General features: G+C 40.0%; 1 protein-coding gene across 1 annotated transcript in view; it reads left to right on the forward strand.

Annotated features, from left to right (window-relative positions):
- The first annotated feature begins 553 nt into the window (after positions 1-553).
- Positions 554-15733, forward strand: part of LOC141805004 (neural proliferation differentiation and control protein 1-like) — a 38678-nt gene continuing 23498 nt past the window's right edge. The window contains exon 1 of the mRNA XM_074689667.1: positions 554-906. Within this exon, the coding sequence (XP_074545768.1) occupies positions 801-906 (106 nt within the window). The 5' untranslated portion in view covers positions 554-800. The remainder of the gene's footprint in view (positions 907-15733) is intronic.

Here is a 15733-nt window from a genome sequence, read left to right on the forward strand (position 1 = left end):
AAAGATTAATAACTTAATAGATAACACATTAATTCAGAATAATAAGTCACCAGATTCCTATATGATTAAATGGAGCATTTTGACAAAATAAGCAGATAAACAGAATGTCTTGAATTGATTTAATTGAAATTGGGACGTATGACTAAATAAATAAATAAACAAGGTACAATACAACCATTTTAACCAGACCAAGCAGGTAGGTTTTGATTTTGGTTTCAAAGATGCTTGTACTGTGCAGCTCTAATGTAATAACAAACCAGAATTCATCTTTGTTTTGAGGAAGACAGCAAGCTAGGTTGTAATCGTAAAAAAAAAAAAAAAAAATTGTTAAAAAAGGAAAAATTATTCATGTTGCCCAGGTTTCAAAATGTCCATCTCGGTCTATACAGATTAGGAGAAAAAAAAGCGAAACATAAAAGAAAAAAGAAATAAAACAAATGTTTTAACAACATAATGGTTCAAAACCCTGTGAGAGGAAGGACTGATTTTCCACAGAGTCAGTGAAGGCATCACGTCAAACACAAGCACTCACACAGGAGAGCACACACCCCCTCCCTCCTTCCTCTCCCGGCTGAAGCTCCGCTATCTTTAGCTCCACGGATTACGGTGCATTGTAGACCGACGGTGTCCGGGCGCGACTTCCTCGGCTTAACGGCGTGCTTAGTTGGTGCTGAAGCTCTCATCGCGTATTAAAAAACAAAACAAACAAAAAAAAATACAACAAAGAGGAAAAAGTGATGGGGGAATGACAACAACATCTGTCACCGTCTACGGTTCTCTTCATCGATAAGACCCTAAAGATGCTGCTGCTCCCGAGTCCGCGGAACGGACCTCAGCCCCGGGCCTCGCTGCTGCTGTACGCCGTGGTTGTGGTGCTTGTCGTTTCAGTCAGCACAAGCTTGCCAGGTAAATGAAACCAGTTTATTACAAAGCTAACTGCTTTAACATGTTGAACTCGATAGCTGTTGTTAATTCTCAAACGAACCGTGACTGTCTGATCGAGAAGTAGCCTACGTACTCAAACGGACTCGTGACAAACAACAGGGCAGGTACTTCTTTCACCTGGAGGACTTTTGGGTGCGACACGCTTTTTACTGACTTTTTCTTTGCCCACATGGAGCCAGTTTCTTCTGAATAAAGTAGACTAGTTCAACATATTCGATGTCCCACAGCTGTTGAGACAGGTTGAACAGGTGTAAGCTTCTCATGAGCACAAGGAAAAGGCGATGGTGGAAAATCACACATTCCCTTCCTTGTCAAGTTACGTATGCGGTGCTTTTCTTGTGTATTCAGAGAGTTTTATCACACCGACTTTACAGTTCTGGACATAATGTGAATGTGTTGTATTAAATTGAAGAAGGGTTAATTATGAGTTTATTTATTAATTATTCAGTGTTTAATAAATCTGTTTAACCAACACTCTTCCCAAAATAGCCCAAACAGAAAGAAAAGTGTTAATCCGTCACTACTTGGAGACTGTACACAATCTGTCACTAATCTGTCATCCTGAAACTGGTTTAAATGCTGTTTCTTACATTTTCAAAACAGCCTTATTCCTCCTTATGCCTCCTATATTTCTGTGTTTGTGTAAGTGTGTGCGTACACACCAATGATTGCTGTTGATGTTTCTGCTGGATTATCTTCCTCACAGTTTTTTAAGAGGAAAGCCTTTGGGAGAACCAACAGCTGGTCTGTCACATGTAATCTTTAGCCTTTATCTCACAGACACACAAAGACACAGGACTCTTATTGCCTTTGCCTGGGAGTTGCCAACACCTTTGGATACACAGATTGGGGGTCAAACACTTTAACACATCAAAACATATAACTAATCTACTACAGCCCACAGAAAATGGCTTAATATCAAAATTTGTGTTGTTTAATTTTATTTTCTGAGGAAAAAAGAACCAAAGGAATGAGGAAGTATCAGCTTCAGCAGGGTCACCGCCTCTGTCCTGTGATTTACCTCATTATCTCCAAATGACTGAAATGATAATAACACTTATTTTAATCCATATGAAGATTATGACTGTTCATCACCGTTTTCACGGATTTAAGGAAAATTCTGTTGACTGTTTATTGTGAAACTTTTAAGTGTCCAGCATGTGACTTATTTTCAGGGCTAGATTATGACAGAAAATTAGCCCCGAACATCTGGACACATATAGCATATAGTAGCATCAGATGGCTACAGTGGCGAATTACCTTCACGTAAAGAAAAAAAATCCTGTATTTATGAGATAACTGTATTGTGAAAGCAGGAAACTATTTAAAAAAAAATACTGTCCTGTAAAAATAGTTTAAATTTTTTTTTTTAATTTTTTTGTTTGTACGAGCTACTATCTGGTAAAAACAGGGTTCATGTCGTCATGAATTTGCGCACGCGTTTGGGCAACAGATGCAGCGTTTAGCTCCATTCATTAAAACGAGTTAGCGTTCTTTAGACACCAAATTAAAACTTTTGTCTGCATCAAAATGTCTGGTTAGTCTGTGTTCAATTACCAGAAAGTAGGGATGGGTACCTTTCACATATGAAATGATACGGTACCAATGCCCGGTACCTGGCAATCGGTACCGGTACTCAATGGTACCAATTTTCAGTACTTTTTTCTGCTTATTTGGTAAAAAATATATATGTTTGTTTGATAATATTTTTTTTATTTTTCAATTAGACATATTTATTCTTTAATATATAACCTTGTAATGCTGTGTTCAAGTCCAGCATGGAAAATTGCCTACTCTTCCACTCCCTCATACCCACAAAGACACATGTAGGTACCTAAATATGGTACCTTTTGATTTTTCGTGAATCAGTACCCGGTACTTTTGACAGATTTCGGTCGGTACCTATAAAAGTACCTAATTCGGTACCCATCCCTACCAGAAAGGATACTACACCATGGAGTCAGCTCCTGTCAAGTTCTGACTGCTACAGAGCTGCTGGGTGTCTGGAGTTAACAGTGACCGCGCTAAATGCTAACTGCTGACTGCTAAGCTAAATGTAATTGTCAGATGAGGGACACCACTTAACATAGTCACACTATTCACTGAAACACCAACGACTGTTGATATTCTAAATACATATCTTTGTGTATTTAATGCAAAGCTTGTTTCCAGGCCAAAGTTATGGGAGCCGTTCAACAACCATTAAGTTGTTATTTAGGTAATAAGTGCTTTTTTGTTGGTTACTTGCTCATGTCGCTTGACCATCCATCAAAGCTTTTCAGTAATTTCTGATTTTATCAGATAGTAAAATAAAAAATAAAAAATCAATTTCCTGTTTTTATGAGATAGTAATCTCATGAAAACAGGATTTTCTTTAGTGTATGCAATGTAGATGGCATTACAGCTTCAATTTTTTAATAAGTTTGACTTAACTTTGACAGCAATGCAGAAATAACAATTTTAAGTCAGTGGAGTTTTGTCACAGTGTGACATTAAAGGGTACATTTTCTGAACTTGCATAAATTTTTATTACATTGCAGTACAAATAATCACTTTTGGACATAGCTTTGAAAGAAGGTAGAACTAGACTTTCAGGTTTGTCTAAAGGACCTATAGGTCACTCAGTGTCTGCAGCTTCACTCTCCGTGCTCGCTCTGCCCCTCTGCTTCACTGACACAAAGCTGGTCCTCTTGCTCTCTGCTTACTTTGCTGAAAAATATTCCATCCTAGTTTAAAAACAATGGATCAAACTTTGTCAACTCAGGGATCACCTGTTGTGAGTCAAACATGAGTTGTGTCTCAGGATGGACTGACCCAATTTTTTAAATGTTCAATAGCTGCTGATCCTGAGTCCTGAGTCAAGACTGTGGTTTTCAGAGATAGAGTCAAGCTTCACACTTTTTTTTGTTTTTGGTTTAAATAATCAAGAATAGTTAAAATAACAGCTAAAATGTGTTTTGAGTTTATTAATTCCATCTAACTTAGTTTGATGTTAAAGTCATCTAATGTGTTTTACATGCTTTTTTTCTGTGAGGCCCTCGTGTGCATACAATACAGCACAATTAAATCTGAGGCTGCTCTGAATGCAACTCACCTGGTAACTGAGAAGGCATAAGATCATAGACATGAATTTTAGAGACTAACACGACTATCTGATATCCCCCCTTCCCTTTCATTGATATTTGCTTCTGCCACAAACCAGATCACAAATTCAACCAAACTGAATCACCAGAAAGGGAAAGTGAAGGGATCGATCCAGTCTTACTGCTGTAATGTGTCTGGCCTTGCTCCTATGTTCTGTATTAAAGCTACGTGTTGTGGTTGGTGGTGTGTCATCAGAGACAGTTTGTGCTCAATGATCAGGATCGGGACATCCCTAGTTGTGTCACCAAAGTGTAGTACTGCATATAAATGTTTGTGAACTGATATTAGTTTGAGACCATACCTTGCCAACATAATTTAACTTAAATAGAGTAAAGCAGTTAAATACTGTTCTCATTCAATGGCCATGTACAGTTCTGTACAGTTCTGTACAGGTGAAGCATGTTTTAATATACCAGCTAATGCTGTCAGTCATGTCGGTTGATTACAGCAAAGACAAAACTGTGGTGTGTGCTGCCCTAGTTCTGCCTTCATTTCCTCTCTGGTGCTGACGTGTAGTGTGGAAGAGATGTTCCTTTATTATGAGACCGTGACGTAGAGAAATCTCCCACTGTTAAAATGAAATCATCATTTTCCGTTTGTGTCATGATTACATTAAAGAATGACATTCTCATGGCATTTGCCGTTATAAGATTTTAATAGAAGTGTTGGAATGAAACTTTCAGTGGCTGATGCTGATAATCAAAGAACAAGTTTCGTGATGATCGATACGTAATGTCTCCATCACGGTCTTGTTGTTGTTAAGTATAATGTAATCTTTGCCAGTTACAGGTTTTGAGTAGGTTATTTTTTATTAATCCATTAAAAAAAGGTTACATTTGGTTTTGATTTCAATAAATTTCTGTTTATGGCCAGATGTGTTATTAGACTGAGTAATTCTAGACTTTATAACAGAATAAACAAAGCTTAAAAAAAGCTTCTAAAATCAAAAACTATTTGCAATGGCATATTTCATCCATTCTTGTAAAAAAAAAAAAAAAAAAAAAAGACTTTTTTTTCCTGCTTTTGGATCTGTTATATTCCCACAACAGCCATCGATCTCTGGCACAGCTCACCGTATTTTCCAGGGTATATGTGGCATTAGTCAAAAAGCCAATCAGGAAGTGAATGATCTGGTTTGTTTCCAGTTTTTCCAGAGAGAACTAAATACATTTAACTCTGATGAGCAGGTATTAGTTTATTAGGAGGTTCAAATGTTTTTCCCACAGCACCTCATATCTGTGACTGTACTTAAGTTTCTGTTTCTCTTCTCTGCGGGTGCTCCTCTCACTCACTCACTCCACTCCTTCCCTGCTCTACTGTGAGTGTTGCTGGTGCAGTGTGAGCTTAAATGAGCCCCGTCGGCTGAACGTCCTCATTTTTAAAAAGTTACAGGAGTTTTACACTAGTTTATGACTCAAGTCCTAAAAACTTGAAGAAGATGGGAGTGAACTTTTATTTCTCTAAATCATGTTATCAAGCACTAATCACCAGGAGCTGTCAGGCTGTCCAAGTCGGAAATGCAGAGTCTCTGTCAGTGCAGTGACTTCATCATTATTCCTTATGTATAAATTCAGTGATCTTTTCCATTCAAGTGATACTCTGGGATGGAACAAGTTGGATCCTATCACAAGGTTCAGGGCAGAAATTACCCCTACAGCAGTGTTTTTGTGCAGCAGAAGCTCAGAGCGCTCACACCAAACATCCCCTCCCTGCTCCTCTGCTGGTTTCCTCTGCACTCAGACGGGGCCATATTTTACTTGACCAAAAACACAAATAAACGGACTCCCACCGAAAAAATCTGATATCAGTCTGCATTCACGCTTTATTTAGAGAATTTGCAGCGCGTTACTTTCACACAAAAACACCGCTAAATAAGGCTCTAGTTCTCATCGTCTCATCGCTACCTCCGCTGCAGAGTCACAGCTGGCTACAAGGCGCTCGCCGCTTAGTGTATCAGTCCGCGCGCGGCGTGCCAGATATAATTAAACGCAGGTAGTCTTTGTGTTTTTGGTCAAGTAAAAAATGGCCCCGTCTGAGTGCAGAGGAAACCGTCTAACGAGCAGGGAGGGGGTGTTTGGTTTGTGCGCTCTGGGCTGACAGAAGACGTAGTGACAAAACTGCCTGCAGTGTCTGCAGACATCTCTATATTTAATCTGCTCTGTGTACGCAGGCACTGGCTGATGTAGATCATTTCAAAGTTCAGTCCCATTAATCAGTCTTTCTGTGTCTCATTTGTAACCTGTGTCAAATCCTGTTAAAGCAGCTTGTCAGTGTGCTCCAGTGAGTCATGTGGGCTATTGTCTGGATGTGTTGAGTGGAAAAACTGTGAAAAACAAGAATATATGTATATATTTTTTTAGCTTCTTTTTCTTTTGTGAATCACTCTTTGCTGCATGTTGCAAAACACTGCTGCGCTGACAGGGACTGTATTGAAGTCATTTCTACTTTATGGGTTCATTTCAAGTTAAACCACAGAGCTGGTGGCATTTACAGAAACTGAAAAGTGCATCATAATCATGTGGTTGATTCAGCAAACACCAACATATCATCAAGTGTAAATATGCCAGAAAGCTTTTACAAAACATTGCTTTCTTAAGATGGAAGAAATCCAAAGTGTCATTGAAAACCCAACTCATTTCAGAAAGTATGTGTGGTCGGCTGGCTGACACAGAATAAATCAGCTTAACACGCTGAATCTGTTAAAGCTCAGAGAAGCAGAAACAAAATACTGCTTTGGTTTTTAGCTGAACAGATACTCTCATTTTGACATTAATTCTGCTCTAATTCGAGCGTTTTGCTCTATCCAAACATTATCTTCACCTCTTGGTGTCCCAGTACATTGTTGTGCCGCCACAGTGCCACGTTTAAATGTCAGGTTTGTCATTCACCGAGCCCACGCAGACGTGATGTGATTAATATTCACAGAGCCGCCGCCTCCGGCCTTTTCTTCCACTAGGATTAAGCTTTAACGATTCATATCTTCCATGTCACACTCGGCCTCCCTCCCTTACACACACATTCACAAACGAACACACTTGGCCACTGGCTTCTCTGTTTTCAATCACCCTTTTTTACACAGCAGGAAAATGAGTAATCTACGTTTTACTGGGGAGCAGAAGTGGAGGAGGAGGACGTCCTCACACTGCCAGGGGACATAAAGATAACTGAGGCGATGATCAGGTTCATAAATCATGATCACCATGGACTGGAGATGCAGTGAAGCTGCAAACTTTTGATCCAATTAAAGAATGGGTTTCAGTTCCAAGGGCTTTCTGGTTCAAGAGAAGATCTGGCTTTTTAACTGAGAGGTTGAGCCTAGATTTGTCAGCAGTTCTTGAGAGTTTGCTTTATCTGTGCCACTCATTGAGCTTATTGTGACTTAAAAACAGAGTTTCTGACCGCGAACACACTCACTAGCCCATCAACCACCTGTAGAGCCTGTAGTTCCAGGTGGAAGAGACTGAAGAGCCGTGCACCAGACTCTGGGGATGGGTACCTTTCACATTTGAAATGATACGGTACCGATGCCCGGTACCTGGCAATGAGTACCGGTACCAATTTTAGGTACTTTTTTGTGTTTATGTGGTAAAAAATATCAATTTGTTTAATAATGGAATATAAAAATTCTTTAATTTAACATATTTATTCTTCAGTATATAAACTTGCAATGCTGTGTTCATGTACAGCATGGAAAATCACCTACTCTTCCACTCTCTCACAGTCACAAGGATGCATTTAGGTACCTAAACATGGTGCCTTTTGGTTTTACCTGAATCGGTACCCGGTACTTTTGACAGAATTCGGTCGGTACCTTTAAAAGTACCTAAATCGACACCCATCCCTACCTGACTCAGTATGTTAGCACAAGCTAGTCACGTATCTGACACATACCAACCCGCTCTTTGTCTTGTGCTGCTCTCCAAGTTCCAGAAAGCGAGTTAAAGTTCACCATCATTTCGAAAAAGTTTTAGCTATTTGCTGTTTCTTTTCACTTTGGTCAAGTTTTTCTTCTTTCGTGCTATGTCCACTTTTAAAGCTACTCTAATTTAGCTACTTCCGCTCACAACCATCAACACTTCAAGTCACTTGCGTAATGGGCGCTCTGTGATTGGCTGATGTAACCACGTAGACTCTCCATCCAGAAACATTCCGATACAACCAAAACATCAACATACAGGCAGAGGAGGGGGTTGAGGCAGACACAGACATGGACACATGTATAGGGGCCCATAGAAGACGATCCTGACATTTTATTATTGAGGAAAATCCTGCAGACCCTACCTTTAAGTTGTTCAATTAAAAAAAGTGCCATGGAAAAATAAGAAAGAACAGACCACAGGTTGTGCATGAGATGTATGAAATCAAACCAAACAGAGATGGAGGTGCAAAGGGCAGAGTAGATGGTGAGCTCTGTCCTCAACTTCTGAGGGCTGCACATCCTCTTTAACATGGTGACATCTGGTGCACCAACTTTCGTTGATATAAAAGCATATTCCACCTCCCCTTGTCTCACTTGAGAACTCTATTACGGGGTTATGCAGGAGCCGGGCAGATGTAGAGGGCTGTCGAGGATTTGTTCACTGAGCCAGGTTTCAGTGAAACACGGGGCGGTGGATCTGCCCAACTCAGAGTTTTTCCTTTTAATGAGCAGCAGTTTGTCCAGCCTGTTCGACAGAGAGTGGACGCTGGCCAGGTGGATAGACCGGAGCATGGTGGGTAATCCCTGCTTCTTCAGTTTCAACAGTGCTCTTGCATCTTCAGTGGACTCCACACAGAGCTGCTCCTCCAACCAAAACATCTGTGAAACTCTCTGGGCCATGAAAACTGGTGGAAAAGTTTCAACAGATGCCAGTCCAGTGTTTATGAACTGCCCTCTGGTGTAGGTGACTAAGGAAGAAGAGCAGAGTGCAACAAAAACGCACAAACAAAAAAAGCAAAAAGTATGAGAGCGTGCGGCCATCTGTGGCGCCGTCTTGGTAACAAGCCGAATGGTTTAGAAAATGTGTTTGTTAGCCCACAAACGCTCCCTCTGGTTTGAAATGCATCTGTTTTGCAGCTTGTGTGGTGTTGGTGGGATCATGACATTACTGGTGTTCATCAGGAAGAGGAACTAAACAATATCCTTCAGTGACACAGGCTCCCGTAATGACCTGACAGCCAGGAAACGCTCCATTGATCGCATCGATCTGCCTTATTGTGGTCCCCATTCCCTCAGCTTGGTGGTCTGAGAAATAGGCGGTCAGCTCAGACAGGGCTGTGGTGGCTTCTCTAGACCGCCGCTTACTCTTTCTTTCTTCTTCTCTTGCTCCACCGCGGGTTCCTTCAGATTTCAGTTTGTAGTAGCACGGTTGGGCTGGACGACCCCAGTGCTCATGTCGGTCATACACCGGATGTTGTATCAGAAAAAAACCCCCAGTTGACTGTTTGCCTGTTTTTATTTTTTGCATGCATTGGCTTGCTTTTGTGTGTAGCCACATCCTCACTGCAAGTGAACTGTGCTTCATTTAAACAGAAGCACCAATATAACCTCATCTCTGCTGCTGCTGTGCTCATTCTCAGAAACCAGTCTGCTCTGAATACCACAGCTGGCTTCCACATCACTGCTGTTCTTTCTGTATTTAAAGAGTATACTTTATCCATAATGTTCTGTACATTTTATAAACAACAAAGAATTTAATTTGTCACTTGTTTTTTGTCAAGTTTTTTTTTAAAATCTATTTCTGTGAACTGGAGCACTCCTACACGCTTAAAAACAAGGTCATGTAATGCGTTTCTTTGCAGCCACAACCTCAATTTCAGAGCACTTTACACCTGCTGTGAGGTTACACAATCTGTCCCATTACACCTACATTTCCTGTAGTAGTGACGGTTCAGTTTTTAACCTGCTCTGTTTATTTCATATTGTAGATGCATTTTTTTCTCCCTCATAAGCTGTTTTTTTCATAGTTTTTAAGCCAACAATTATGCACTAAGTGGGGACTGATCAGGTATGGGTAGGCCTGTCACGATAACAAATTTTGCTAGATGATAAGTTTCCAAAATATTATTGCTGATTAATGAAATTATTGTAGATACTATTTTGATTTTTTTTTTCCATTTTTTCATTGATGTAATTATGATAAATGGGATAATAAAGTGAGTACACCATATCAAAAGCAAGAAACTTTAATTTCTTAAGAGTATTTAACTGTAATTAAAAGGTCAGGATCTTTTAAATAAAATAAACAAAAACATAATAAATTTAACAAACAAGAAAGAGAAAAAAATACAATGTAAATGAAATGGACTCTCTTTTAGAAAAAAAATACATGTCAATGAAAATAATTAATAGGGCTGCATTTCTTTGGTAATGTAGCTGTCTTTGAGCGCCCACCATTTGGCCCTTTTATTTCTGTTTACTTTGCAGACCAAAAGCCTCAGTAAGAGTGGACTGTCAAAGACTCTTCATAGCTCTTCTGTGTTCCATGTGCAGCCACAGCGAGTGTGTGTGACTTATGTGTATCAATAATACTGTATGTGCCACTTGCTGGTTTCTTTAAAGTTGTGTTTAAATCAGTACTGAAGTTTTTGAATAAATGAATAATTGTGTATATTAATTGTGATTTCAATATCACTTAAAATAATCGGGATTCTTATTTTTACCATAATCGCCCAGCCTTAACAACTGCTGTTGACTTAAGAATTTTCCAGTTATATACTTAATATGTTGCTTCCATGTTCCCAACAATCACAACTCCCAGGAACTTGGTCTGAAAAACTTTCAGTGTAATATTTCAGATTTTTTTTCAAATATTTAACAAAGTTTTCTTTCGATATCGCACATGAAGTCATCTTGATTCGGCTGCTTGATGCTAAAACTACCCTGTTAACTTTTGTTAAAAGACAAACTGTAAGAAAACAACTGATAGAAACAGACATGGAGATTAACCCCGACCATTGATGTGGATTAAGTTTAAATCAGAAGTCCCTCACCTTTTGATTGTAACTGCTTGGTCATTTGGAAGAGACATTAAAAATTTTAGTGATTTTCCAGAAGCAGTGAAACTGTTTCTGGATGAAGAAACAAAAAGTTAAGAATGAAAAGAAAAAAATATTTCAGTCTTCAAAAACTGAACTGTTGCATCACCTGTGTGTCACACTACTATTGCAATTCACAGAAAGAGAGCAGGAGAAGGAAATGTAAAATAACTCTGAAACATTCTTCTTCCACACACCCAGCGTTAGTTTTCATGGTCTAGCTCTCCTCAGCCTGTTTTTCTGCTGCAGGGCAAGCAGCTCTGCTTCCCTCTAATGATAACCACAATATAATTATCTCCTGGTAATGGCTTTCGACTCGTCATTGCCCGACATGACAGAACTTATTGCAACAGAAAGACAAATGACAGATGCAGGGGGAGATAAGACGGATGACTGCACCAGGAGAAAGACAAAGACTCGTCCCCCTGCTCTCCTACAAACCTGCATTCCTCAGAGGATGATAATGTTTGACTTTTTCTGTCCACTTCCTTTTCACCTGTAGCTCTGCTGACGTAGCCTCTGGTTTTCGTTTCCTGCTTCTGCATGCTGATGTGCTCGCCTCTGTGCATGTGTTTGCAGAACCTTCAAAGCAGGTGCAAAGTCATGCCCCATTTTCCACCCAGCCCTGCAGAAAACCCAACATGCAGAGGTGATTGCATGGGAAACTACTTCATGGCACAGGTTCACTGAAACTGATAAGGTTGATAGTTTCCACGTATTGAGTAATCTGATTGTGTCTCAGGGTTTTCTGATACGCTGTCCTCAGAACAGAGGCGTCTGAAACCATATGGTTATTTTTTCTGCTACGTAATGAAAGAGTCAGAGCTGACTGAGCAGTTTCTGTTGTCAATGGTTTCAACGGTTTGTGAAATCTGGTCACCAAAGTACGTCATTGTGAAAGTTTAATGATGCCAGTTTCTTTATTTTAAAATGCAAGTGTCACTCTTTAAATGGAGACAGGATGAAACTGTGTTCATTTTTTAGCTTAATGTTCTTTAAAGAAACAGCAGCGGAAACTTATGTTAGGTTATACAGAAGCTGAGTTAGCTGCAAATTATGAGAGAATCTCATAAAGTGAGAAGGATCTAAACGGGTCATTTTGGAACTACTCACTGGAGAAATCAAGGATTTACCAGATAATTTCATGACCTTAAAATTGCCAAATTTGTCCGTTCCACTCTAAGTTTGTGTCATTCGTCCCTGTTAACTCTGACACTCTCCAAAACCAATACTTTCCGCTGTCGCTGAAATCAGATGAGATAAGCAGGACTGCATCAATCAGTGCATCCACTTCTTCTTCCTTCAGAGTGTGTGTCATTTTCTTTTCCATTCACCGGCCCTTACACGCTGTGGTGTCCCATCCTGTGTCCTGTTCAGTGTTTCACTCCAGGAGCCATCTTTAGCTTCGTAGATTCCTCACATCACGGCTTTCTGCCTTCATTGCTTGTATTTATTTCCAACAGTAAACAGATCAACATCACTGTTGCAGACTTCAGAAATGCAGTAGTTAGCTAACCAGAATGAAAAACAGCCACATAAAACACCTGAATTAAATCAGTGTAGGTTGTAAAAGAAAGATAAAATGTTACAAAGGAAAGATGGAAGGAAAGCAAAAACAAAAGGCAGACAAAAACACCTTTACGTCAGATAAATTGATAATTTTATTCATTTATTTTAAGAGTGTTGACAGAGAGTTAGCTGACATACTTTTTTGACATTCAGAGTTTTTGACGTATCAAATAGTCAGTAGTTACATGGTTGCATCATCCTGGTTTGTTTCATGCTATGAGCAGATGTAACACATTTTCTGGAGCTGAGTGATGTCTCACCCTTACTACCTCTGCAGAGAGCTGCGTAAGCAAAACAGCAAGTCAAAAGCAGCAGGTAAACAGGACAGCAAAAAAATCTATGTCAAGTGGCAAAAGCTACACCACCACATCCTGAAACCTTTAAAGGCCAAGAGTGTTTCAGCCACCAGGCAACAAAAAGAAAAAAATATGTTAAACCTTGTGTTAGTAACAGGGATGGGTACCTTTCACATCTGAAATAATATGGTACCGATGCCCAGTACCTGGCAATTGGTACCGGTACTCAACGGTACCAATTTTTAGTACTTGTGTGTGTGTGTTTATGTGGTAAAAAAATACCAGTTTGTTTAATAGTAAAATCCAAAAAATGTTCAATTTGAAATATTTATTCTTCAATATATAACCTTGCAATGCTGTGTTCATGTCCAGCATGGAAAATCGCCTACTCTTCCTCTCTCTTACAGTTACAAGGATGCATTTAGGTACCTAAACATGGTACTTTTTGATTTTTCGTGAATTGGTACCTGGTACTTTTCACAGAATTTGGTCAGTACCTGTAAAAGTATTTAATTCAGTATCCATCCCTAGTTAGTAAGCAAGTTGATGTCTGTTTAAAACACCAACTGTGAGAATGAGCTTAAGAATTTAGAGTTAAAACCACGCTGTGGGATTTTTCCCTCAGTCACTATGTGTGTTTTGGCCTTTAAAGAGGGGGTATTGCGCTTATTGAGGCTTCATATTGTCAATCTGGTACCCCGCAGTAGCTTTATGTGATTTACAGATTTAAGAAAAAAAAAATAAAAAAAAATCATGCTTTACGAAACACATATGTGAGACATTCAATTTCAGCTGCTGTCTCTTTAAGGCTTGATTTATGCTTGATAGAGGGGCCACGCAGCTTCGTGCAGATGAATGATGTCATCTTAGCATCCTCGCCATGTGGAAAATTTCCACGTGTTCATGCAGAAAAAATAACCCCGCCTTAAGGCTCTGAGCTCAACAAACCCCCTTCTCTCATGGTCAGCCTCTGAGTGGGGCCTGTCGGGGGCGGAGCTATGTGCAGACCTTGGTGTTTGAGGCCCACCTCTCCAGTGTTTCATGAGCCTCTCAGGAAAGCAACATGTGATGACCTCATGGTTTTTGCAAGTTTTGTGAAGATCACGAACACATTTCTTTTCAGAACAGAGTGTTTTTATCAGATATTTCTTTAACATGTGTAGAGGTTTGAAAATCTGCACACGTTTACGCTGAACATCCAGCACTGTTACTTTACATTCATGTTTAAGATATGAGAAAGCTGAGAACCCCCTCTTTAAAGAAAATAATACTCTTAAAAGGTTAAAGCTGAATCAGAGCTACAAAGTAATTGTACAATGCATTATGTGATTAAATGTATTGATTATTTCAATAATAAATAAGGAGTGGGCTCTGAAGACAGTCTGAATAGATTTCCATTCATCTCCAAGTGCATGTATCTCTGACCTGTCGTTACAACAGATCCCATATATGCACGCTTAGACTAAAAGTTGAATTCATTAAAGGTTAAAACAGAAGTCCTGATCGTGTTTACTCTTACACTGATCAGTGTGTACTTTCTCACACTGCATCGTCATACTGCTGAATCCCTAGCCTCAGCTGACGCCAGTGAAAACAGCTGAGTATAAACAGGACACTTGGCCTCTGTTTGCTTTTGGCTGTTTGAAGGAGAGACGTGATGGACAAACAGGAGCCACCATCACAAATGAACACACTAACACACACTTCAGCCTTGTGGAGATGATGTGGTCTTGTATCAAGTGAAGAGCTCTAAGCAGAGATCACTAATGTTTCCAGTTGATTTGGAGTGTTTGGCTCACTTCCTGTCCGTTATCTTCACACTCACACACACAATGGCGGTGTGTGACCCTCCTGGCCCAGCCATTTCCTGCTTCCTTTGCTAAATCTCTCCACCACGCTCACAGACACACAAACTGTTACGTACTGCCTGACACTTCAGGAGAAAAGCTTGAAGTAGCACAAGTTAGCCATGACATGAGGAGTGTGTGTGATAATCATCCTGTGTGAGCTGCTTTTGAAGAGCACAACCTGCCAGCAGCTGCAGCAGGTTGTTAAAAAGGTCATTTTTCACTCCATACAAGGACTTTTTTCTAACTCCCTGTGTAATTTAATGCTTTCTAGGGCCACAGTGATATAGAATAGAATAGAACTTTATTGTCATTGTAACAAGTACAACCAAATTGAAGTCACAGCAGCAATCAAGAAAACAAAAGAAAGAAAGTGTATAGAAAGTGTAAAAAGGTCCATAAGAAAATAGATGCTGACAGCTTGTCCGTCATTGTCCAGTTCAGCCAGCCTCCACCTCCACAGGGTCCAGGACTGAGCTTCTTCAGCAGTCTGTTCAGTCTCTGTCTCCTGGATCCTGTCTGCTCACAGCAGGTGAAGTTCTTCCAATGTGGTGTTGGTGTCTGATGTTATCTCTGTTAGCCATGTCTGTGAATAGCATTATGCTACTCTGCCCTCTGGTATTCCCTCTGTTGCTGGGTTAGCACAGCAAGCTCATCCATTTTATTGAAGATAGATCTTTCGTTCCCAATAACGATGGATGGAAGGACAGGTCCATGTCGTCACTTCTCAGCTCACACCTGAGAACCAGCACGTCGTCCTCACCATCTTCTCCTCACCTTGTGGGAAACATCAAGCCTTGCACCAGTTAGCATTGACATGCTACAGGCTGCTAACAGCTGAGTTCACATGTAAACAATGCAGCCACGGTTACATGTAGGATCTCCAGACAAACACAGGAGAAAAATTAGTAAAAA

The sequence above is a fragment of the Halichoeres trimaculatus genome, unplaced genomic scaffold (genome assembly GCF_033239565.1).
Source record: "Halichoeres trimaculatus isolate MK-OKI-2021-1 unplaced genomic scaffold, fHalTri1.1 fHalTri1_scaffold_16, whole genome shotgun sequence".
In the NCBI taxonomy this organism is placed as follows: Eukaryota; Metazoa; Chordata; class Actinopteri; order Labriformes; family Labridae; genus Halichoeres; species Halichoeres trimaculatus.